Consider the following 27,113-nt stretch of genomic DNA (forward strand, 5'->3'; position numbering starts at 1 on the left):
TGTTCTCTGTATTTATGGGTCTGTTAGTGTTTTTTGTTTTTGTTCTTTAGATTACACATATAAATGAAATCATGGTATATTTCTCTCTCTTGTTTCATTTAGCATAATTCCCTTGAAGTCTGTGTTGCAAATGGCAAGATCTCCTTTTTATGGCTGAATAATATTCATGTGTGTGTATGTGTACATTACAGCATCTTTATCCATTTATTTATTGGACACTTGGTTGCTTCCATATCTTGGCTGCTGTAAATAGCCCTGCAATGCACATAGGAATGCATATATCTTCTTGTATTATGTTTTCATTTTCTTTGGGTAAATGCCCAGTAGTGGAATTACTGGATCATATGGTATCCTTTTTTTTTTTTTTTTTAATGTTTATTTATCTTGAGAAGGAGAAAGAGAATCCCAAGCAGTCTCTGCACTATCAGCACAGAACCCAGTGCAGGGTTTAATCTCATGAACTGTGAGATCATGATCTGAGCTGAGATCAAGATTCAGATGCTTAACTGACTGAGAGCCACCCAGGTGCTCCGCTCATATGGTAGTTCTAATTTTAAGTTTTTGAGGAGCCTCCATCCAGTTTACCACAGTGGCTGCACCAATTTACATCCTCACCAATATTTGTTATTTCTTGTCTTTTTGATTCTACTCATTTTGACAAATGTGAGGTAGTATCTCGTATTTTTGATTTGCATTTCCCTGATTAGTGATGTCGAATGTCTTTCATGTGCCTGTTGGCCATCTAGATGTCGTCTTTGGAAAATATCTATTCAGGTCTTCTGCCTATTTTTTTTTTTTAATTTTATTTTTAATTTTTTTTAATTTACATCCAAATTAGTTAGCATATAGTGCAACAATGATTTCAGGAGTAGACTCCTTAATGCCCCTTACCCATTTAGCCCATCCCCCCTCCCACAACCCCTCCAGTAACCCTCAGTTTGTTCTCCATATTTATGAGTCTCTTCTGTTTTGTCCCCCTCCTGTTTTTATATTATTTTTGTTTCCATTCCCTTATGTTCATATGTTTTGTCTCTTAAAGTCCTTACATGAGTGAAGTCATACGATTTTTGTCTTTCTCTAATTTCACTTAGCATAATACCCTCCAGTTCCATCCACGTAGTTGCAAATGGCAAAATTTCATTCTTTTTGATTGCTGAGTAATACTCCATTGTGTATACATACACATCTTCTTTATTCATCCATCGGTGGACATTTGGGCTCTTTCCATATTTTGGCTATTGTTGATAGGGCTGCTATAAACATGGGGGTGCATGTGTCCCTTCGAAACGGCACACCTGTATCCCGTGGATAAATGCCTGTAGTGCAATTGCTGGGTCGTAGGGTAGTTCTATTTTTAGTTTTTGAGGAACCTCCATACTGTTTTCCAGAGTGGCTGCACCAGCTTGCATTCCCACATCTGCCTATTTTTTTAATGGGATTATTTGTTTTGGTTTTGGTTTATTATTGTTATTTTTTGATGTTGAATTGTAAAAGCTCTTCATATATTTTGGATATTAACCATTTATCAGATACATCATTTGGAAGTATTTTCTCCCATTTAGTAGGTTGCCCTTTTATTGATGGCTTTCACCTTTTATTGATGGCTTACTTCTCTGTGCAAAATCTTTTTATTTTGCTGAAGTCCCAATAATTTGCTTTTGTTTCCCTTGCTTGAGGAGACATATTTAGAAAAATGTTGCTAAGGCTGATGTTAAAGAGATTATGGTCTGTTTTTTTCTAAGAGTTTTATGGTTTTGGTTTCACATTTAGGTCTTTAATACACCGTGGGTTTATTTTTGTGTGTAGTATATGAGAGGGGCCCAGTTACAGTCTTTTGCACGTAGCTGTCCAGTTTTCCCAGCACCATTTATTGAAGAGACTCTTTTCCTAATTGCATATTCTCGCCTCTTGTGTCATAGATTAATTGACCGTATAAGCATGGGTTTATTTCTGGGCTCTCTGTCCTGTTGTTCTATGTGTCTGTTTCTGTGCCAGTACCATACTGCTTTGATTACTACAGCTTTGTATTATGTTTTGAAACTGGGATTGTGATACCTCACCCTCTGTTCTTTCTTAAGATTGCTTTGGCTATTTGGGGTCTTTTGTGGTTCCATACAAATTTCAGGATTATTTGTTCTAGATCAGTGAAAAATGCTTCTGGTATTTTGATGGGATTATATTGAATCTAGATTGCTTTGCACAATATGGACATCTTAACGATATTTTTCCAGTCTATGGCCATGAAATATCTGTTCATTTGTGTTGTCTTCACTTTTTTTCATCAGTGTTTTTTTTTATATTTTCACAGTACTCTTCTTTTAGCCTCTTGGTTAAATTCATTCTAGATATTTTATTACTTTTGGTGTAATTGTAAATGGAATTATTTTCTTAATTTCTCTTTCCTTGCTAGAATATAGGAACTGCTTAATTGCTACTTCCTTGCTAGTATATAGGAATGCAACAGGTTTCTGTATATTAATTTTGTATCCTGCAACTTTATGGAATTCATTTATTTTTTTTAAGTTTTATTTACTTTTTTTTTATTTACTTTTTTTGTAATGTTTCTTTTTGAGAGACAGAGACAGATAGTGAATAGGGGAGGGCCAGAGAGAGAGGGAGACACAGAAATCTGAAGTAGACTCCAGGTTCTGAGCTGTGAGCACAGAGCCTGACGTGGGGCTCAAACTCGTGAACCACGAGATCATGACCTGAGCCAAAGTTGTACGCTTAACCTACTGAGCCACCCAGGCGCCCTAAAGTTTATTTACTTTTGAGAGAGTGTGTGTGTGCGCACACACACATACAGACACGCGCATGCGCACACCACAGGTGTGTGCATGTGCAAGTAAGGGAGAGGCAGAGAGAGGGAGACACAGGATCCAAAGCAGGCTCTCTGCTGACAGAACCCACAAACCGTGAGATCATGACCTGAGCCCAAGTCAGATGCTTAACAGACTGGGCCACTCAGGCACCCTCATTTATTACTTTTAATAGTTTTTGATGAAATCTTTAGGGTTTTCTATTAGTATGATGTCATCTGCAAATAGTAACAGTTTAATTTTTTTCTTACCAATTTGGATGTCTTTCCTCCCACCCCCAAACCCTTTATTGCTGTGGCTAGAACTTCCAGTAAGTACCATTTGAATAAAAGTGGGTAGACATCCTTGTCTTATTTCTGATCTTAGAGGAGAAGCTCTGTTTTCACCATTGAGTAGGATGTTAGCTGTGGATTTTTCATATGTGGCCTTTTATTATGGTGAGGCTTGTTCCTTGTCTTTGTTGCAAGTTTTTATCATGAATGATACTGAGTTTTGTCAGATGCTTTTTCTACATCAATTAAGAGGATGTGATTTTTTATTCATTTTGTTATTGTGAATTACATTGACTTGTGAATATTGGACCATTTTTGCAACTTTGGAATAAATCACATTTGACTGTAGTGAATGATCCTTTTAATGTATTGTTGAATGAGGTTTGCTAGTATCTTATTGAGCGTTTTTGTATCCGTGTTCATCAGGGAAATTGGCCTGCAGTTTTCTTTTTTTGTAGTGTCTTTTAAAAAAATATTCTTTTGCATTTAGTGTTTGTTTGTTTGTTTGTTTTAAAGTTTATTTATTTTGAGAGGGGTGGGGGCAAAGAGACAGAGAGAGAATCCCAAGCCGGCTCCACACTCTCAGCATGGAGCCTGATGTAGGGCTTAAAGCCACAAACCATGAGATCATAACCTGAGCCAAAATCAAGAGTCAGATGATTCACAGACTGAGCCACCCAGGTGCCCCTGTTTATTTATTTTTAAGGTTTCTTTATTTTGAGAGAGAACATGTACATGAGCAGGGGAGGGGCAAGATAGAGAGAATCCCAAGCAGGCTGTGTGTTGTCAGTGCAGCCTGATTCAGGTATCGATCTCACAAATCCTGAGATCATGACCTGAACCAAAATCAAGAGTTGGATGCTTAATCCACTGAGCCATACAAGCACCTGTATTTATTTCTTTTTAAGTAGACTTGATGCCCATGGTGGAGCTTGAACTCATGATCTTGAGATCAAGAGTCCTCTATGTTCTACCAACTGTGCCAACCAGGCACCCCAGTGTTAACTCCTCTTTAAATGCTTCATGGGGCGCCTGGGTGGCTCAGTCGGTTGAGCGACTTCGGCTCAGATCACGATCTCGCGGTCCGTGAGTTCAAGCCCCGCGTCGGGCTCTGGGCTGATGGCTCAGAGCCTGGAGCCTGCTTCCGATTCTGTCTCCCTCTCTCTCTGCCCCTCCCCCGTTCATGCTCTGTCTCTCTCTGTCTCAAAAAGAAATAAATGTTAAAAAAAAAAATTAAAAAAAAAAATGCTTCATATAATTCACCTGTGAGTCCACCTGGTCCTAGACTTTTTGTTTGAGAGTTTTTGGATTACCAATGCAATTTTGTTACTAGTGATTGGTCTATTCTGACTTTCTATTTCTTCCTGATTTAGTTTTGGAAGATTGTATGTTTCTAGGAATTTATTTCTACCAGGTTATTCTATTTGTTGGCATATAATTTTTCATAGTAGTCTCATAATCCTTTTTATTACTGTGATATTGGTTGTTAATTTATTTTATTTGGGTCCTCCTTTTTTGATGAGTCTGGCTAAAGGTTTATCAACTTTCTTTATCTTTTCAAAGAACTGGCTCTTGGTTTCATTGATCTTTTCTATTGCTTCTTAGTCTATTTCATTTATTTCTGCTTTGATCTTACCATATCCTTCTACTCACCTTGGGTTTTGTTCTTTTTCTTTGAGGTAATCCAGTATCACTGTAAATTCTCTTAGAACTGCTTTTGGTGTATCCCAGCTTTGGACTATTGTTTTCATTTGTCTTCATGTAATTTTTGATTTCCTTTTTAATATCTTTGTTGACCCATTGGTTGTTCAGTAGCATGTTTAGCTTGTGCGTGTTTGTGTTTTTCCAGGTTTTTTTCTTAATTTCTAGTTTCGTATCATTGTGATTAAAGAAAAAAAGATGCCTGTTAGGATTTAAATCTTCTTAAATTATTGAGACTTGATTTTTGTGGCCTAATGTGATCTATCCTAGAGAATGTTCCATGTGTACTTGAAAGGAGTGAGGAATGTGTATTCTATTTGATGGAATGTTCTGTATATATTTAAGCCCATCTGGTATAATGTGTTCAAAGTCACGGTTTCCTAATTTTCTGTCCGAACAATCTATCTAGTGATGTAAGGTGTTAAAGTCCCCACTATTGGGGCTCCTGGGTGGCTCATTTGGTTAAGCATCTGCCTCTTGATTTTAGCTCAGGTTATGATCCCACAGTTTGTGGGATTGAGCCCTGCATCAGGGCTATCAGTGCAGAGTCTGCTTGGGACTCTCTCTCTGTCTCTGCCCTTCCCCTTACTCATGTTTGCTCTCTCTCAAAAATTTTTTTCTAAAAAGTCCCCCGCTATTGTAAGTTTCTCCCTTTGTTAATTTTGCTTTATGTATTAAATACTGTAGGTGCTATAGTATTGGGTACATAGATCTTTATAATAGTTATATGCTTTTGTTGTATTGATCTTCTTATTCTGTAATGCCCTTCTTTTTCTCTTATTACAGGCTTTGTTTTAAAGTCGTTTTGTCTGGGGGCACTTGGGTGGCTTAGACGGTTAAGTGTCTGACTTCAGCTCAGGTCACAATCTCAAATGTTCATGGTTTTGAGCCTGACATCAGGCTCTATCCTGACAGCTCAGAGCCCGGAGCCTGCTTTGGATTCTGTGTCTCCCTGTCTGTCTGTCCCTCCCCTGCTGGCTCATGCTCTGTCTCTCAAAAATAAATAAACATTAAAAATAAATGAATAAATAGTCTTTTTGTCTGATAATAAGTATTGCTACCCTGGCTTTTTTTTTTTCTTTCTTTTTTTTCTTATGGAATATCTTTTTCCATTCTTTCAATCTGTACATATATTTAGGTCTGAAGGGAGTCTCTTGTAGGCAACATATAGATGGGTCTTTTTTTTTTTAATCCATTCCATTGTTCTATGTCTTTTGATTGGAGCGTATTTAGACCATTTACATTTCAAGTAATAGGTATGTACTTAATGCCATTTTGTTGTTTTCTGATTGTTTTTATAGTTCTTTGCTATTCCCTCTCCTGATCTCTTTCCTTGTGATTGTTGATTTTCTTTGTGTTATTCTTGGCTTTTTATGTTTGTTTGGTTTTTTTGTATATTTTGTAGATTTGTGGTTACCATGAGGTTTATAGATAACATCCTAAGTATGTAGCAGTCTGTATTAAGTTGGTTACTTAAGGTTAAACATATTCTAAGAGAACTACTTCTTTATTCTCCCTTTACATTTTATTTATATGTTGTCATATTTTACATCTCTTTATTGATAATTTTCTTCTAATTATGGCCTCTTCTTTTCCTCTTAAATAAGTATCATTAATATTTTTTATAAAGCTGGTTCAGTGGTGAACTTTTTTAACTTTTGTTTGGGAAATTCTTTATCCTTCTTTTTTTTTTTTTTTTTTTTTTTTTAAGTTAGAGAGTGTGAGCATGAATAGGGGAGGGACACAGCAAGAATTCCAAACAGGCTCTGCAGTATCAGTGCTAGAACCTGATATAGGGCTTGAACTCACAAACCGTGAGGTCATGACCTGAGCTGAAGTTAAGAGTCTGATGCTTAACTGACTGATCCGCCTAGGTGCCATTATCTTTCCTTCAATTCTGAATGGTAACCTTGCTGGGTAGACTATTTTTGATTATAGGCTTTTTCTTTTCAGCTCTTTGAACATCATGCCAATCCTTTCTGACCTGTAAAGTTTCTGCTGAAAAATCAGCTGATGGCCTTATTGGTTTCCCTTGTATGTAACTTTTTGCTTCTTGCCACTTTAAAATTCTCTGTGTTTTGTGCCTGAGTGGCTTAGTCAGTTAAGTATCTGTCTTTGGCTCAGGTTATGAGCTCGTGAGTTTGAGCCTCACATCAGATTCTCTGCTGTCAGCACAGAGCGTGCTTTGGATCCTCTGTCTCCCTCTCTCTGTCTGCCCCTCCTCCCCCCTCCCCCTGCCCTCTCAAATATTAAAAAGAATTTTAGGGGCACTTGGGTGGCTCAGTCAGTTAAATGTCTGACTCTTGGTTTTGGCTCAGGTCATGATCTCACAGTTTGTGAGTTTGAGCCCCACATTGGGCTTTGCATTGACAGCACGGAGCCTGCTTTGGATTCTGTCTCCCTCTCTCTCTGCCACTTCCCCACCCATACTGTCTCAATCTCTCTCAAAATAAATAAATTTTAAAATCTTAAAAAAAATTGTTTTTATACAATAAAATTCTTTCTGTATCTTTTAAACTTTGACATTTTTTTTATTTAAAAAAATTTTTTTTAAATGTTTATTTATTTTTGAGACAGAGAGAGACAGAGCATGAACAGGGGAGGGTCAGAGAGAGGGAGACACAGAATCTGAAACAGGCTCCAGGCTCTGAGCTGTCAGCACAGAGCCTGACGCGGGGCTCGAACTCACGGACCGCGAGATCATGACCTGACCTGAAGTCGGCCGCTTAACCGACTGAGCCACCCAGGCGCCCCTAACCTTTGACATTTTAATTTGTTCTGGTGTGGACCTTCTTGGGTTCACCTTGTTTGGCTCTCTATGCTTCCTAAACCTGGATATCTTTTTCCTTTTCCAGGTTAGGGAATCTTCCATACAGTTTTCTTAACATCTTTTATCTAACTTATATCATTCTAAGAAAACCATATATAGTACGTGCAGCATTCAGAGTATATATATTAATTGATTATGTCATCAAGAAGGTTTCTGGTCAACTGTAGGCTATTAGTAAAGTTTGGGAAGGGGGGTCAGAGTCATTCATGGATTTTAGGGTTGGTGGCTCCATAACCTATGTGTTGTTCAAGGGTCAACTGTGGTTGGAGAGAAAAGTTATCATAATCTTAAACCTGTAAGTTCAACATAATGTGTTCATACCCTAAGAGAAATAAATGTAACCTAGTAGAGATAAGAAAAGTTTAATGGCAAAAGATGGTTTTGAACTAAGTCTTAAAAATATGTATTATAGGTCCTTAATTTTTTTAATATTACAGGCCATACCACACCTGATCCCTAATACACACACCACAAACAAATAAAACCCTGTAGTCTCCTGCATTGTACCCTTGTTCTCATTTCTTTCTTATTTTTCTCTCATTTATAGTGATTTCTTTAATGTGAAAACTTATGTTTCATTAAACTTCTTTTTATAAATCCTAAAAGATATATTCAAAGGAACCTCCCTTTTAGCATGTAAAAGTTGAATTTAATATATTTTTATCCAAATTAAGTAAATCTGTATTAATCTGTCTCCATCTACCAAATATCTGAGTCAGAAACTTAGCACTCTTCTTAGGCTCACTCTGTATTCAGAAAGTTACCCAGCCCTATTGATTCTTGTTCACAGGCCCTTTCTGTCTGCTCTTGTTGCCACAGACTAGTTCAGGCCCAAATCACGTACCTCAATTGTTGCAAAAGGTTCATTAGAAAACCCTCACTTACCAAAAGTCTAACTTCTCAGTCTATCCTTGCCACCTTCAATTGAGCCTCATTGCTTATAAGTTAAGGTCTAAACCCCTTAGTATTGAGTATACAAATTTATTAAGGATAGCCTCTCCTCTCCTATTAACAATACTATATACCTAGTTCTTCACCTTACTGGAATTATTAAAGTTCTCCATGACACTAGCTTTCTTGGGTCATATACTCTGCATTAGCTGTTTGCCCAATAAAGTACCCCTCTTTACTTGGACAAAAGCTACTTATAACATAAATATTACATATGATGAAGCAATCTCAGACCTTCCAGGCAGAGTTAAGATCAATCTCCTCTGTTCCTATTAACATTTCAAGCATATTCATGGTCAGGTACCACATTGCCCTGCAGTTGGATGTTTTTATGTCTGTTTATTTTGAAGGTGACTTTGAAAGTAAGGACAGCACTTTATTCTTGCAAGTTTTTAATTTATTTTTTAATCCCTAGTTATATAGCAAGTACTCAAAACAATGTTGAATGAGTGAATATTTCATATTACTTGTATGTAAAAAAGTCATTTAACACTAATATTGTGAACTTTGTTCCCCCATGTAACAGAAATTCAAATCTTCCTATGAAACATTATTGAATTACGATACACTTACAGAACATACTGACTTAGTACTCTTCAGGCTTCACTGGGAAAATGTTGCAGTCAGTTTGATGCTAACTGACAGAAAACAGAAATATGAAGAAGGAAAAATGACAAACAGCACAAACTCTGAGAACAATGAAGAAAAGTCAGAAGAGCACATGGATGTGAGGCTAAACCATTGCTTAGCCTATGTTCTCCATACATCAGGCACTACGGGGATACCTAAGATTGTCAGAGTCCCTCATGCATGTATATTGCCAAACATCCAACATTTTCGGTGAGTTCTGTCCTTTGAATCCTTCTTCAAAACTTGTATTTTAAGGGGAAATACTTTTTTAAATGAACTCTACCCCTGACGTGGGGCTCCAACTCATGACCCCAAGATCAAGATTTGCATGCTCTACTGACTGAGCCAGCCAGGTACCCCAAGGGAATAATTTTTTTAATATACATTCTTTATAACTCTTGTTCCTAAATTGATAGTCATAAGTAGTTGGCTCTGTTGTTTTGGCTATATCTGAACTTTAGTTCTCTGCAGGCTGGGGCTTCACCTCTCTGATCCAGACCTGGAGCTGGACAGAGAGCAAATAAATGATATGCTTGGAAGCTTTGCTTCTTAATTATTAAGAAGAAGGAAGTGTGTTCCTGGCAGAGGTACAGCAGAAGAATGGGGGAAAGGAAGAGTTTGGCTTGCAAGAGTGTTATCAGGGCAGAGAGGAGGAAAGAGTGGGAGGGCAGGAGCCATGTGACTCGAGGCAGGAGCCTGGTATGCCCTGTTGAAGAATTTTGAACTTAATCCAATAGATATAAAAATATTTCCATTTCATTAAGTTCATTCCTGTAGCATTGTAGACTTTGGTTTGCTCTTGTGGTCAGGAGATGAGAAATCTCTATGAAGTTGATTCTCAACTTGACAAGAAAGAAGGAAATACAAGAGGAAGGGAACCAAAGGGAAATCAAAAGAGGAAACAGAAACATATAGAAATAGAAACTTTGTGAGACAAGTATATATTTTTATGTCATTGTAAGTTATATATAATTAAACAATTTCTAACCACATTTTAAAAGTACAAAGAAATAAAAAATTTAACAAATATTTAATTCAGTATATCTAAAATATTATTTCAGTATGTAATCAAAATGAAAATTAGTGAAGTATTATATGCTTTTATGCTTATCTTAAATCTAGCTTGTATTTTACACTTCCACATCTCAATATGGATTAGCCACATTTTTGGTGCTCAAAAGGCACATGTTTCTAGCGACTATCATTGGATGGTGCAGGTCTAGAAAAAGGGAGTGGTGAAATGATGCAGAGAGGTATCTTGTAATTGACAATCTAGTCTTTAGTGACTTTATTTCTGAGGGCCCAAGACTGAGGACAGATTACATTAGGCTGTGCTAAAGGAATGAGAGATAAGGAAATGGAGATAAGAAAGTAAAGTGTTCATTTCTAGAAGCTATTTTTTTTTTTAATTTTTTTTTAACGTTTATTTATTTTTGAGACAGAGAGAGACAGAGCATGAACAGGGGAGGGTCAGAGAGAGGGAGACACAGAATCTGAAACAGGCTCCAGGCTCTGAGCCGTCAGCACAGAGCCCGACGCGGGGCTCGAACTCACGGACCGCGAGATCGTGACCTGAGCCGAAGTCGGCCGCCCAACCGACTGAGCCACCCAGGCGCCCCTCTAGAAGCTAGTTTTAATGGGAAAGAAAGAATTCTGGGCAGGTGCAGATTTATTTTTGAGATGGAAGACATTTATGGGCTCATGGTAGAGAATTGATAGGAAGAGTTGGTTTGAAAAATCAAGAGATAGTATTGTAAAGGAGTTAAGATACCTTGAGATGGAAGGGTAAGGAATGTTCAGAAGCTGATGGATTGGAACTTTCAGATGAAAGGCAAAGCAATACATAAAGAGTATGAGAGGTGAGGTGGGGTGGAGATGCAGGAGAATTGAAAAGAGTGAAGCAGATTTGGAATCTGGTGGAGGTGGAAGAGGCACTGGGCCAGTAGAGGCAGTAATTGTATGTAAAGTGGGAGCAAGTATATGCTAGTAAGGAGTAAGGGGCTGATTTCAAATATATGAATTTCTAGGGGCCCTCGGGAGGCTCAGTCGTTTGGGCGCCTGGCTTCGGCTCAGGTCATCATCTTGCCGTTTGTGAGTTTGAGCCTCACATCAGACTCTCCGCTGTCAGCACAGAGCCTGCTTTGGGTCCTCTGTCCCCCTCTCTCTCTGCCCTTCCCTTGTTTGTTCTCTCTCTCTCAAAAATCGATAAACATTAAAAAAAATAATAAAGTATGTGAATTTCTCAATTGCTATTTATGCTTGAACTTAATGAAATCTATTTACCTGTTAAAAATCCCTTTTTGGTTTACTTTTAGGGCCATAAAAGTCACTTGTAGAAGAGATTTATAGTAGGTTCATTCTTGGTTTCCTTCCTGGGAATAAAAGCTACTCCAAAGAAGGAATTAATGGCAACTTCATTTCCCAAAAGTTTTTGCAATTAGTGAAATAAGGAAAGGTCTAACAAGGCTTCTTTCTGCATCTGTTAAATCCAAAATGTCTTCAGCCTAAAGTAATCTTCATATCTACTATGGGGTTCTGAGTGAGTCCCCACAATATCATATTTGAAGATATCGTGAAATTAAGGTAATCCCTGCTTTTTAGACAGTGAGTTTTGTGTGTTCAGAATGAAGCAATGCCATAGGCTCACCACTGATTATCTATGCTCTGTAATATCCTAACTATATATATTCTGCTCTTTGTTCAGCTACTGAGAGAAAAATATCAAATAGTGGAAAAGGGAATCAGAGGTCTCTATTAAATATATAAGTAGGATGGAAGGAGTCAAGATTCTACCAGAAGAGCAGAACTAGGAGGATATATCAGGGACTTACTATAAGGAATTGGCTTATGTTTGTGGGGTCTGGCTAAGCAAGACGGAGTCTATAGTGTAAACAGAAAGGGATGATCATGAGCAGGTTGGAAACCCATAGGCATGTGCTTTTTTCCACAGGCAAGTCAGGAAAGAAGATCCTAGGGGAAGGGAGAGTAATTGTTGACCCAGATGTTGAGTCTTTTTTACAGAAGTCCTCAACACTCTTTTAAAAGTCTTCCAGTTCAGTAAATCGAGCCAACCTGGGATAAATCTCCCTTTTGATTAAAGTCAGCTAACCAGAGACTCTGTATCTACAAAATCCCCTCACAGCAGCACCTAGTTTAGTGTTTAATGAAATAACAGGGAGGTATGTGTGCCACTAAATGGCACCCACCTCCCTTCTGTACTCCAGCTCTTGAGAGAATATCCCTTGTTTTGTACCCTAATGGAAAACCTAGTAGAAAGGAAATTCTAGGGACTGTGGTTCAATCCAGCCATACTGACACATCAGAAAGTCATCACAGATGATAAAATACGTCATAGTAAGAAGTGGATATTGTTTTAAATGGCTTTTAATCCTTATATTTATAAAGAGTTATAGGATTAATAGTACCATTTTGGTTAATCTGAGAAAAGAATAAAAATCTGGCTAACATCCAGAAACTTAATGGTCATAAATCAATTTTTAGGATATGTGTTTACCAAATGTTAGACATTTCATATAACTGCATTCTGTTTTGCTTTAGGCTACTTTTCGAGATCACACAAGAAGATGTTGTGTTTCTGGCCTCACCTCTGACCTTTGATCCCTCCGTTGTGGAAATATTTGTTGCTCTATCCAGTGGTGCCTGTCTGCTTATTGTACCAGCTTCTGTCAAAGTGCTTCCATCAAAGTTAGCTGCTGTTCTCTTTTCACATCACAGAGTAACTATTTTGCAGGTACATTTTAGGAGCAAATGAAATGTTTTGTCTTCTATTTAGCATTTTATTTTATTTAAGAAATTTTTTTAGTGATTTATTTATTTTTGAGAGAAAGAGAGACAGAGCACGAGTTGGGGAGGGGTAGAGAGAGACGGGGACACAGAATCCGAAGCAGGCTTCAGGCTCCGAGCTGTCAGCACAGAGCCCTATGCAAGACTCCCAACTCACAAACTGTGAGATAGTGACCTGAGCTGAAGTCGGACACTTAAATGACTGAGCCACCCAGGCACCCCTATTATTTAACATTTTACATGTTTTAGACAATATTTTGTATTCCTGTAGGTTGTTTTTTACCGTGGACTAATGATAATCTAGTTAGATTATTAAGGGTTGTCTTCTGATGATATCATCTAATTTACTTGAGAATGGGAGAAAAAAATCAGTTAATTCTGCCTAGAAAATTATTTCACTGTGCATTTGGCATAGTAATAACTAGAGGAAGTTGACCTTCACTCAAATCTGTTGGGATACACTTGCCTCTCCTGCCTTAAACTTCAGCTTTCAGTAGAAAATACAAACTTTAAGTTATAATTAGGTAGGGATTTACATTTTCTGACTTTTTATATCAGTATATTTTACATTAACTTATGGAAACAGATACTTTGTCATCTTTCAAGTTTTTAAAATGTGTATCAAAGTAGGTGACTGGTATACAAGCCTTAAGATAATTACATTGCAAATGGTTAAAGATACTAGAGAGAATTAGCAAAATTATATGTGTATCATGATAAACTAAAAATATCAGATTTATATTTAGTGTAAGAGACTCGAGGATGTTAAATTTCTGCCCTAAAGGCAAAATTTGATGTTGACTTTGTTTTTAGGCAATGTTTTTCATCCTTAAAAAAATATTATATGTTTACAAATATATATAAAATGAATATAATAATGTGGCTTGCTGGGTATATCAGTTGCATATAAATTCTCATCTATGGTGAATCATTCTGTCAGTCTGGGCAGGACTTTAACTTATTTTTCTATAAAATTCAAGGAGCATAATTTTTAGGAAACCTTTTCAAAATACCTTAATAGATTTGAGAGAGAGAGTCATTAAATGGAAGGAGATTTTCCTTCTATGTCAAGTCTATGAGTTTTATCTCTTTAAATCCAATCCCCTTTAGCACAGTTTCCGTTAAATTTACTTTGGCAGTGGTTTTAACCTTTTTGGGGTCATGAGTCCTTGTGAGAAACTGATACACATTTATTAACTATGATTCCAGAACACAGCAAGTTTTGCATATATTCATGGAGATTTTATTTAACTCACAAGACTTAATTTGGGGTATTATCAGCAGATCAAATTTGAGTTTGAGTAAGGAAGAGAAGTACACAAGCTGACAGGATGTCCTTTCCTTTGTATAAGGCATGTCCTGTCTTGTTAGAGGGCGGAGGAGGAGGAACTGTAAAGTATCCTCCACACTGTGAAGGGACTTTGAGAACAAAAAATGAAGCTGGCAACTCCACACAGTTTACATACGTGCAGTTTATGCACGGTAACATAGTGACAGGGAGGACTGGCTGAATGATGATGCAGAGATGTGCAGCTGTTCTCTGCCAAGACAGGACCTTAGTCTATAGATTTTATAGACCAAAGATGTATAGGGGACAGCACTGTAGTAAGATCAAAGGGTCTACATGTACCTAATTGGCAGCTAATCTTTACTTAGATCTTGTGGCACCATCTGTGCCTGAAGAAGGGGAGAGAGACTAGATTATTTTGAACACATTTATGGACGGCCAAAGCAAACTTCTCCCTCCCCCCTCAATCCTGACTTTGGCAGACATTTCTAAGGTACAGATATTAATCTCCAGAGGGTACACAATACAAAGCCCCAAGGGAGGTCATCTAGCCAACATGAACGAGATGGAGTGCTACAGATGGATTAGGTGTCGTCAGCTCTCTTGCATGTCTCATAGTGAATTTTAGCTTTGTTGTTAGGGTTCATCTTTTCCTTCCAAATCAGATTTCTCATCAAATGATATATAAGTCATCAAGGATTTTTGCCTATGTGTATAATGTATATTATATACTTTAAAAAGAGCATCCTGTATAGATTTTATTTACGAATAATCTTACCTAAAAAACTAATTTAATTTGTTTTTACTGTTTATTTATTCTTGAGAGAGAAAAAGAGAGGGCAAGAGAGAGAGAGAGAGAGAGAGAGCGCATGAGCAGGGGAAGGACAGAGAGAGGGAGACATAGAATCCGAAGCAGGCTCCAGGCTCTGAGCTGTCTGTAGCACAGAGCCTGACACGGGGCTCAAACCCATGAACTGGAAGACCTGAGCCAAAGTTGGACTCTTAATCAACTGAGCCACCCAAACACCCCATAAAGTTTTAAAAATTTAAAGTGGAATATCTTGATTTATTGTGGGGGAGAAAGACCCCAAAGTGAAATAGACTTAGCTTTTGAGGTAGTTAAACACTTATTTTGTTTCAGGTATAAGGACCTTTTGGAAAGAAAGGTCCACTTTTTGGTGTTTTACAAACCTAAAATATGTTTGAACTTTTTTTTTGTTTTTTTTTTTTTTTGCACATACTCTGGATAACAAGTTATATTAAACTTGATGCACTTTAAAAGTGAAACCATTTAATTAGAGCAAAATCTTAGGTTGCTAGCCACCAAAATGTCAGCTTAAGTGTTTTGTTTTTGAGAGAGAGGGCATGTGCATGGGGGAGGGAGGAGCAGAGAGAGAGGGAGACTCTCAAGCAGGCTCCACACCCAGCTCGGAGCCCAATTTGGGGCTCAGTCTCCCGACTGTGAGATCATGACCTGAGCCGAAATCAAGAGTCGGATGCTTGACAGACTGAGCCACTTAGGCACCCCGTGTTTTTCATTTTTATGAGAATTTTACCTTAGAAATTTTGCAAGGAACCTTAACATCCCCTGTTTTTTCTGTTATTTCCTAAGTCCTATTTCTGTGTGCCTAGAATGATTTGGTAACAAAGTACGTATATTGACTAGTATTTTGCCGCTAAATTTATCATTTCAGTTTGAGTATCTGAAAAGTGTTACTATGCTTTATCTTGCTGAGTACTCATAGCTGTGCATTTATTTATAGAGTTCAAAGTTTAAGTTATTTTTAGCACCGGAAATGAAGGCCAGAACATTTCAGTTTGACAAGAGATTTTCCTTATCGTAAAACTTGGTAGAACAGTTAATTTGGTTGAGGATGCCTTATAAATAGGGTGGCCATTATAATTTATTACCCCAGACCCTGAATGTTGAGAGTGAATGGAGGTGCTAAATTCCTAGACAAGAATCTGGAACAATAAATTCATATTGGGATGTAGGGTCATTCTGTTACTTAAATATTTTGACAAACCAAGACTTTAAGTCATCTTTTTGAATTAAAATTCAAGTTGTCCATTAATGCTGCATCTTTTACTGAAAGAAACCATTTAAAAATCTTGATTCACATGGAAATTTTCTATGGTCAAGTAAAGAGATTGGCAGATCCTCTCCCCAAAAAGCAACTAGAAAGCTGGACAAAATTAACAAAAGCAACTACTCCAACACTTTAGAAATCAACCAGAGGTGTACAATGATCTGAAAATTGTTTTTAAACTTTTAAATTTTGGATAAAAATAATGGGAATTTGTGGCATTCTAGACTGAGCTGCTCTTCCTGCCAGCCCCAGCTCAGTCAAAACAGACTTTTCTGTCAGGACCCACTGTTTATAAGGGAGTTTATTCAACTTAGATGGTAGGTTATATCCATGCCCAACAGCACTGTCTGTGAAAATGATGAAGTAGGCCAGCAAAGAGGGCAAAAACTTCAGTAGTCTGAGGTTGTGGTGGAGGGGAGGGCAAGCACATTCTGGCTAAGGCTGCACTTGTGAGTCAGAGACCAGAGAGCCCAAGCAGATTCTTGGCTGACCTTGAGGTTGTGTGCATATACGTTAGAGACCCAAAAGGGCCCATGGAAAATAAAAGCTTGGTTAAGCTTGAAAATGGCCTAAACTTTGAGCTCATCTATCCACACAGATCCATCTCTGTGGACAGTTTGTCCAGTCATTGCTTGACTACTGAGCTATGCACACACAAGGATGACCCATAGGAAGTAAGATATAAAATTGAAAATAAGACTATATATGTAAAACTGAGCAATGACATTAGTGGCCACACATCACTGGAAAGACAGACTACAGATTTAGCCCAGGCTAGTTACTAACAAACAAGCAAACAAAAACAAGCAACAAAACATTTCATAATGATAAAATGGTCAGTACATTAGGAGCTACATTGGTAAATCAAGAAGATGTAACAATTATAAATGTATATCCCCCTAAAACTAGAAGTTCCGAATACATAAAGCAAAACTAGACAGAAATGAGAACTAGATAACCCAATGGTTCAAAATTTTAATACCTCATTTTTAACAACTGAATGAAAAACTAGAAATCAGAACATATAAGACTCGAACAAAATTATCAACCAAATCCCATTTATAGAACACTCTATCCAGTAAATGCAGAATACATTCTTTTCAAGCACATTGATCATATTCTCAACCACAAAACCAGTTTCAGTAAATTTAAAATGTGAGCAAGTGGGATGTATCCCAGGAATGCACATTTGGCTTAACATCTAAAAATCCACTGGTAGGGGCACCCAGGTTGCTCAGTTGGTTAAGTGTCCAACTCTTGATTTTGACTAGGGTCATGATTTCATGGTTCATGAGTTTGAGCTTCACATCAGGCTCTGTGTTGACAGTGCAGAACCTGCTTGGATTCTCTCTCTCCCTCTCTCTGCCCCCCCCCTCTACATTTGCTGTCTCTCTTTCTCTCTCTCTTCCCCTCATGCCCTCCCTCCCTCAAAAATAAATAAAAATCCATTGATAATATACACTACATAAATAAGAGCATGTAATTACCTCAACAGATGAAGGAAAAGTATTTGGCAAAATCTAACACTTGGGATTAAAAAAAAAAAAAAAAACCTCTAGGAATTAAAGAACTTCCCCAACATGATGAAGGGCATCTATATAAAAAAAAAAAAAAAAAAATCTACAGCTAATATCCTATTTGGTGAAAGACTGCATGATTTTGCCCTAAGATTGGAAATAAAACAAGGATGTTTGCTTTTGTCACTTCTCGTCAACATTATTCTGATTCTAGCCAGTGCAGTAAAGAAAAAAAAAAAAAAAACATTATTGGTAGAAGTTAAAGAGTTAAATAAAGAGACATTTCATGTTTATGGATTAAAGTCTCAATAGTGTCAAGATTAAATTAAACATGGTTCCTATCAAAATCCTAGTAGACTTTTTTTGGTAGAAATTGACAAATTGATCCTAAATTTTATATGGAAATACAAATGCTAGACCTGATCTATGCAATGAGTACCACTCAGCAATGAAAAGTCCCATGGTCTGAGTGATTATTCCTCCCTCCCCATTCATTTGTTAAAATTCTAATGTATGCTGTGATAGTATTAGGAGGTGAGGCCCTTAGGAGTGCTTAGGTCCTGAGGATGGAGTCCTCATGAGTGGGATTAGTGCTCCTGGAAAAGAGACCCCATGGACCTCCCGAGACTCTTCCACCATGTGAATATGCAACAAGTTGGGAGAGGGCTTTTACCAGAGCCCAGCCATGGTGGCATCCTGATCTTGGACTTCTAGGCTTCAGAACTATCAGAAGTGAATTTCTATTGTTTGTAACCTACCTAGTCTGTGGCACTTTGTTATATCAGTCTGAACTGAGACAAAAAGTGAATTGATACATGCAATATAAGCACATCACAAAGTATTTATATGGAATGAAATAAGTCAGGTCAAAATAGAATTTATGTTGTGTGATTCCATTTTTTTTGAAGATTTTTTTAAAATTTTCTTTTAATGTTTTTATTTTTGAGAGACAGAGACAGAATGCAAGCTGGGGAGGGGGCAGAGAGAGGAGACACAGAATCTGAAGCAGGCTCCAGGCTCTGAGCTGTCAGCACAGAGCCCCATGTGGGGCTCTAACTCATGAACAGTGAGATCATGACCTGAGTCGAAGTCGGACGCTTAACTGACTGAGCCACCCAGGCACCCCTGTGTGATTCCATTTTTGTAAAATTCTAGAAAATACCAGCTGATCATTAGGAAATAGATCAGTGGTTGTCTGGAGTTAGGGGTCCAGTTGAAGGGAAGAATTATAATGGTAAGTAGGTAATTTTAGGGCTGAAGAATATATTCATTTTTTAGATTATAGTAATAGTTTCACTGACATATCCATATATCTTATCTCAATTTATATTGTATGCTTTAAATATGTATAGTTTATTGTTTGTCTGTTATATCTCAATAAAAGTGTTTTTAAAAATCTTTATTCATATTGTTTTGTTTTAGGAACATTTTTTTAACCTTTTATATATTTTTCTACAGAGAGAGTGGGAAAGGAAATGTGAATTGATTTTATATATTTTGTACTTTTTAATCTTTAAACTGTTTTGTCTAGATTACCTAATTAAAGATAACTAATATTTTTCTCAAGTTTTTTTTCTCAAGAGAAATTGATAGCACATTAAGAAGATAATGTTGCCTGAGTAGTTTTCCAAAATGATTTACAGTTTAATAAACAGCCTTAATTTTCATGTAGGTGTCCAGTATTAAGCTTTGAACTAATTATTACAGTATTTACTTTTTTAAAAAGAAGTGAAAAGAAATAAATTATCTTTAATGTGTTCACAGGCAACACCAACATTGCTTCGAAGATTTGGATCTCAGCTTATCAAGTCAACTGTTTTATCAGCCAGTACTTCTCTTCGAGTATTAGCCCTCGGTGGTGAAGCATTTCCATCATTGGCTGTTCTCAAAAGCTGGAGAGGAGTAGGCAATAAGACACAAATATTTAATATTTATGGTATCACAGAGGTATCAAGTTGGGCAACTTTTTACAAGATTCCAGAGAAGTTTCTTAACTCTACTTTGAAGTAAGGGCTTCAATTACTAAATAGGTTAGAGAGAAACTGTATTTTTCCAGTATCTGTTAACATCTAATAATGTTTTTGGTAGGCACTGGGGTAGTAATTTTAGAAATACTATTTTATCTAGAATTTTACGCTGGGGATCCAGAACCTTTCTTATAACTAGTGCTGCAGATCCTGCTAGAACTTTTTGTAACTAAACAGCAATAAATAACCTATGATAACCTTTCCACCTAATCTTTTCCTTTTGGCAGTCTTTGAATTCTAACATAACCAAAACCTTATTTTTCTTTATTTGGTACAATGTGATTTAAATACACTGAAAAATATTCTGTTCAAATGAAAATTTTAAATATGGTTTGGGTTGTTGTGTTTTTATAGATGTGAATTGCCTGTACCACTGGGATTTCCACTGCTTGGAACAGTAGTTGAAGTCAGAGATACTAATGGTTTCACAATTCAAGAAGGCAATGGCCAAGTATTTTTAGGTTGTTTTACATTTATTGACTGGGAATAATTTTTTTTAGGAAAAAAATCTGATAACTTTATTCTTTCACCAATATGTCTTATGTCCCGTATTCTTTTCAGTGATGATAATTTTTAATCTCATTATCACAGTCATGAAACATTTAATATTATCATAATTTCAGATAACAATGCCTGATACTCTTAGGGAAGATATAAAAGTAATTTAGAAACTATAATTTGGACGTTTATAGCCAAAATTCTTTTTAAGCAGTATTCTAAGAATTTTTTTAATTACATGTATATTTTTAGAAATTTTGTTTTGTCTCTTATTTTGCTGTGGTTATTGTTAATTAATTTTGTCAGGTGATATTTAAAAGTGTGCTGCCCATGTAAATATTCAAAATGTGAAACTCAGTAACAGCTTTTGAAGATGTTCTTGATTTGATGGTTTTTAATATACCTCCCATGGATTTTTTTTTTTTTTTATTACACTGATGTTTATATCTTGTGAAGGTGGCAAAAACAGAGTGTGTTTTCTTGATGATGAAATGATAGTACCACTTGGCACAATGCGAGCCACGGGAGACTTGGTGACGGTGAAAGATGGAGAGATGTTTTTCCTGGGACGAAAGGACAGTCAGATCAAACGATATGGCAAACGTCTTAACATTGAATTTGTGCAACAAGTAAGACTATTTAAATATTAAATATATAGTAACATATGTAGGTATTAAAGGTAGCCACCACCAATTTTCTGTACTGGGGTTTTCTATTAGTATTATTTAAACCTAATATTTTTGTATTCATAATGAATTGCAATAAAAGATATGACTAATTCAGTGTGGCCCTTCAGCATAAAGAGATGGTTGTTTTTTAAATAAGTGACAGAGTGGATTTTAACAACTGAAAATAATGGTTTACTTTGCTCTGGGAGCTATTATTTTGAAAAACATTAAGAACCCAGTGTGCTGGCTACAGTAACAGTAGCAATCAATTTTTTAAAAATCTCTAGCTATTTTACAGTTTAATTTGTGTTGATTTCAGACATAAGAAGTTTGAGCATTTAGGAAGTTTGCTTTTAAATGTCCTCTGACAAATTGGGATAATCTCTCTCACAGGTTGCTGAAGGACTTCAGCAAGTAGAGTCCTGTGCAGTTACATGGTATAATCAGGAAAAATTAATTCTGTTCATGGTGTCCAAAAATGATGTAGTAAAGGAATACATCTTTAAAGAACTGCAGGAACATCTTCCAAGCCATGCCATTCCGGATGAACTTGTGTTGATTGATTCTCTACCATTTACATCTCATGGTAAAATCATTTGAAGCAGATGTGTTTCAGCGCCAAGTGAATACTAATTGTATTCATAACTAGTTTAAAGGCTTCTTAATTCTTATTCTAAGTAATACTGGCATATGTTGAGGTAGACCCTCTGTTAAGTACTTTGTATAATTAACCCACTTTATTTATCTCTAGAAAATCCTGGGAGTAGGTTGTATTATTCCCATTTACAGATAAGGAAAATAAGGCTTAAAGAGGTTAAGTAATTTTGACAAAATTATATTGCTGGTTAGTGGTAGAATTGAAATTGTAAGACTGACTTCAGAACATATGCTCCTAATGACCACATTGCCTTTCCAATTTCATCTTTATCTAATATTTACATCAAAACACAGTAATTGCTCAGTCGGTAGGACCATTTCTTTAACTCTTTAAGGTAAACACTAGCTCCTCCTTTCTTTTCTTATCTGTTACCTACTACATTTTTGGTAGCATGGGACTGCTTTCTTTAGAACTGATTTTCCTATCACAAACTATTCTATAGGAATTCTAACTTTTACAGTGAAAAATGTATGTATTCTTATAACTAATGAAGATAGTAGAAAGGGTTTGTGCTGAAATTTTAAAATTATTTCTCTTTTAAGGCAAAATTGATGTTTCTGAGTTAAACAAGATATATTTAAACTATATAAACTTGAAGTCTGAGTGTAAACTCAATGGAAAAGAGGAACTTTGGGAAAAATTACAGCATTTGTGGAAGGTACAACTTTTTAATTTTTTTTAATGTTTATTTTTTAATTTTCTTTAATGTTTATTTATTTTTGAGAGACAGAGACAGCATAAGCAGGGGAGGGGCAGAGAGAGAGGGAGACACAGAATTGGAAGCAGGCTCCAGGCTCTGAGCTGTCAGCACAGAGCCTGACATGAGGCTCAAACTCATGAGCTGTGTGATCATGACCTGAGCTGAAATTGGCCGCTTAACCAACTGAGCCACCCAGGCACCCCTTAAATGTTTATTTTTGAGAGAGTGCACGTGCTTATGCGTGAATGCGCTTGAATGGGAGAGGGGCAGAGAGAGAGAGGGAGACAGAGGATCCAAAGGGGGCTCCATGCAGAGAGCCTGATGCGGGGCTTGAACTCACGAACTAGGAGATCATAACCTGAGCTAAAGTCAGATGCTTAACCAACTGAGCTACCCATGCTCCCCATGGTTCAATTTTTAAGATACAAATTTGTTTTTCTGAAGAGGTCATGTTATATTTTTTGGGAATGTTAGCATCCTAATAAGTCTGATAAACTTTTCTAAGAATTATTATTAATGCCCAAATGTTAAGTAATATACTTTTGTTTATTCAATTTATATTAAATTAAGAGTTCTCTAGATTAATATCAAGCCTCCCTCGCCATAAAGAAATTTATTGGAAGTGAGGTAGACACAAAGGCACAGGAAGACAAGACCTATCTTGACATAACTTTTCCCTAATGGGGCAGTGGGAGTGCAGTGCTTGTCAGAGTTGAGAAAATGGCCAAATCTTGGTATAGTACAATCTGTGGCATAAGGACTTATGTCCTTATTCTGGAAGAACTAGCAGTAATAACACGTATGTTTCTGCTTAATGGAATTTGTATGTACAGATCTTCCTCAACTTATGATGGAATTACATGGTGATAAACCTAGTGTAGGTTGAAATTTTCCTAAGTCAAAATGCATTTAATACACCTACCGAACATCATAGCTTAGTCTAGCCTACCTTAAGTGTGCTCAGAACACTTACATTAGCCTACAGGTGGACAACATCTGACACAAAGCCCTGTGTATAATAAATTGTTGAATATCTTACATGTAAGTTATTGAATACTGTACTGAAAGTGAAAAACAGAATAGTTGTGTGGCTACAGAATAGTTCTAAGCATATCAGTTGTTTTGTGATCACATAGCTGACTGGAAGCTAGGCCCTCTTAGCTGCTGCCCAGCATCATGAGATAATAATGCATGTCGCTTGACTGGGAAAAGATCAGAATTTGAAGTACAGTTTCCCTTGAATGTATATTGTTTTTGCATCATTGTAAAGTTAAGATATCTTAAATCATTGTAAGTTGGGGGTTCTGTGTGTGTGTGTGTGTGTCAAACAATTTAAATTTATTTTGAAATATATGTATATATATGTATATATGTATATACATATATTTATATATATTACAACCATAGGTCAGTACAGTTTTTGTTACAAATGTGGAGTTTTCCGAAGGGTTCTGAAAAGAGGATATAATTATATAGTTTTGTTTGAAAATAAAGGATATTCTGATAAAACTCTTATCTGCTTCATTTTTAGATTCTTAGAAAATAATTTCAATTTATATGAAACAAATGAAGACAAAGATTGTTCCCATATTATATAAATATTAGATATTAGTATCTTGTGGACTTTATAATTAATAAGTCATGTTTTTATAATTCTAGGCCCTATTTTATGGGTGGGGAAATCACTCTAAAGGGAAATATAATTTGCAGTTTTATAGTGAGTTTGTGATAAAATTGGTGGCATGGTGATGGTTCCCTTTACTATAAAGAAAATAATTTTAAAATTTAATTATTAAAAATATTTGTTTTGTGTGTCTTTTGTTCATATCATTAATGTAAGTACTATCCTTTATATATTACCTATAAATTGGTTGAATGTTTTGGTTTTAGGTCTTTACCACATTTCTCCCTTTTCTCCTCTATAGTCTATTCTGAGTCTCTCAGAACATCCTTTGAAGGTTCCTGATGAGTCACTCTTCCTAAATAGTGGTGGAGATTCCTTAAAGTCCATACGGCTCCTCAATGAGATTGAAAAACTAGTTGGCACATCAATACCTGGGCTTCTGGAAATTATTCTTAGCAGTTCCATTTTAGAGATTTACAATCACGTCCTTCAAACAGTGTTTCCAGATGAAGATCTGCTATTTAGCAAGAATTATGCCATGAAAAGAAAATTCAGCGATATTAATCAAGAGGAAATCAGTGGAAAATCTTTACCTCAGAAATCTGTCCTGACTTTAAGTTGTGACAATGAGCTAGCAGCTTTTATTGCAGTGAGCAGAGGGAGTCAGATTTTGTCTCTGAATTCGGAGTTTTTAACTAAGTTAGGACTTGGCTCTTCAGCCCGTTCTTCCGATTTAATTTCACAGACTAACATTCAGAATGTGACAAGCCTAAATCCTCCAGCTCTTACTGGGAAGTCAAAAGAGCCATCCTGTGTTGCAGAAGTTTCTCACGAGGGAACATCTGTGATAGAAGCCAAGAAAATGGAGCTTCATGTGAGGTGGAAGACGGACACAGGCAAATGTGTGGATGCTTCCCCTCTGGTTGTCATCTCCACTGCTGCTAAGTCCTCTGTAACTGTGTACATTGGCTCCCATTCCCACAGAATGATGGCAGTTGACCTTTACTCTGGGAAGGTGAAATGGGAACAGATTTTGGGAGGTCGAATTGAATCCTCAGCATGTGTATCTAAGTGTGGAAACTTTATTGTAGTGGGTAAGTTTCCATATGATAATGCTAGTAGGAGCAAGTTAAATTTAAAAATCTATGTATGGTAGCTTTGGTTGTTGTCAATTATGGATACCCACATGCTAATTCACAGTGTGGGTCTTGGGTCATAGTCTCTGGATTTGAACCTAGCTCTAAAACTGTTATTAGCTTTGTGAACTTTGACAAGTTGCTGGACCTTTTAGGACCTTAGTGTTCTTATGACCTTTAGGACTTAGTGTTCTTAGTTTTATAATAAATAAAACCCGTTGCATCATAAATTGTCCCCAAACTTAATGGTTTAGGGTAGCAAATATCTCACAGTTTCTGAGGTCAGGAATTTAGGAGTAGCTTAGCTGGGAGTCCTGGCTCAGGGTTTCCCATGTGGCTGCAGCCATCTGAAGGCTTGACTGGGCTGAAAAATCTTCCAAGACAGCTATCTCATACTGCTGCTGGCAGAAGGCTTCAGTTCTTGGCTGGTTCGTGGCAGGAAGCTTCTGTTCTTGTCACATGGACCTCTCTGTAGGCTGCTTGAGTGCTCTCACAACCTGGCAGCTGACTTCCCTCAGACTGAGTGGGGAAGGGGGGCCGGTGGGGAGGGGAGGAGCAAGGCAGTACTTTTAGGACCTCGTTTCCAAAGTTGCATACCATCATTTTTGCTTGTGTTCATTAAGCCTTGCACATCATTAAGCCTGGCCTATACTCAAGGGGAGGGGAATTTAGGCTCCATCTCTTGAAAGTAAAAGTGTCAGAGAATTTGTGGACAGATTTTAAAACCACTACAATCATCATAGAGCTTTTGTTTGTTTGTTTTTATTTTAATTCCAGTGTGGCTAACCCAGTGTTATATTAGTTTCAGGTGTACAATAGAGTAATTCAACAATTTTATTTGTTACTTAGTATTCGTCATAAGTGTACTCTTAATCCCCATCCCCTATTTTACGCATCTCCCCACCCAGCTCCCCTCTGGTGACCATCAGTTTGTTCTCTCTAGTTAAGTATCTGTTTCTTGGTTTGTCTCTTTTTTCCAGTTTGCTCATTTGTTTTGCTTCTTAAATTCCACATACATCATAGAGCTTTTGAGAGGATTGAGATAATTGCTTATAAATCCTTTAGTACATTGCTAGGTACAGACTGAGGGCTCATTAAGTGTTGTTAGCTACTAGCTGCTAATCATTTTCATTAAAGTATAGGTGACTTTTACTTTACTAAATATGGGGTCCAGGTGTAATGCCTCTCCTTGACTACCATTGTCTTACTCCCCCTACTACATTAAGTTTTACTTTATATGCTTGTGGAATCTTGTGCTGAGTGCTTAGGAATATGCCTCCCTACTTGTGCTATCCTAGCTAGGATCTACTTGAATCTGAGTTTGATCCTTCCCTTTTGACCACATACATTTTGAAAATATGCTACAGGGAACTTTCAGTTATATATGTGAATGAGCATGAATAATTTCCATCCATGAAAGTCAGCTTGTTGAAGTTACTGTTTGCATCCCAAGTTTCTAGACTCAAAGCCTGGGACACATGGGGGTCTAGACATTTTTAAATTAAGATCTAATTTATATACAGGAAAACTTGCCCTCTTTAGTTTACAGTTCTGTGTTTTGACAAATGTGTACTGTCATGTAACCGCTACCAAATGAAGAGTTCATTACTCAAAAGGTCTGTGTCACTTGTAGGCTTCCCTTCCCCTACCCCTAACCCCAGGCAACCACTGATCTGTTTTCTGTCCCACTAGTTTTACATTTTCTAATTTTTGCTTTTGAGTCTGGCTTCTCCTACTTAGCATGTGTTTGAGATTCATCCTTATTATTGAATGTATCCAGTTTCTTTTTATTGCTGAATATTCTGTTGTCTGGACAAATCATACTCTATTCACATTTGGGTTGTTTCCAGTTTTTCATAATTACAAATAAGACTGATATAAGCATTTGTAAGCAGGATAT

The 27,113-nt window shown here is 36.8% G+C and overlaps 1 protein-coding gene across 7 annotated transcripts in view; it reads left to right on the forward strand.

Annotated features, from left to right (window-relative positions):
* The window catches only part of AASDH (aminoadipate-semialdehyde dehydrogenase), a 43,971-nt gene that overhangs the window by 9,328 nt on the left and 7,530 nt on the right, over positions 1-27,113 (forward strand). For 5 of the 7 annotated variants that reach the window (XM_045473967.1, XM_045473969.1, XM_045473966.1 and 2 more), the window contains 8 exons: positions 9,100-9,413; positions 12,762-12,954; positions 19,667-19,908; positions 20,284-20,390; positions 20,884-21,056; positions 21,489-21,681; positions 22,296-22,411; positions 24,379-25,171. In XM_045473967.1, the coding sequence (XP_045329923.1) occupies positions 9,100-9,413; positions 12,762-12,954; positions 19,667-19,908; positions 20,284-20,390; positions 20,884-21,056; positions 21,489-21,681; positions 22,296-22,411; positions 24,379-25,171 (2,131 nt within the window). Of the gene's footprint in view, positions 1-9,099; positions 9,414-12,761; positions 12,955-19,666; positions 19,909-20,283; positions 20,391-20,883; positions 21,057-21,488; positions 21,682-22,295; positions 22,412-24,378; positions 25,172-27,113 lie in introns of those variants that run through there. The other 2 variants (XM_045473972.1, XM_045473973.1) reach the window with 2 other exon arrangements.

The sequence above is a fragment of the Leopardus geoffroyi genome, chromosome B1, assembly GCF_018350155.1.
Source record: "Leopardus geoffroyi isolate Oge1 chromosome B1, O.geoffroyi_Oge1_pat1.0, whole genome shotgun sequence".
Lineage (NCBI taxonomy): Eukaryota > Metazoa > Chordata > Mammalia > Carnivora > Felidae > Leopardus > Leopardus geoffroyi.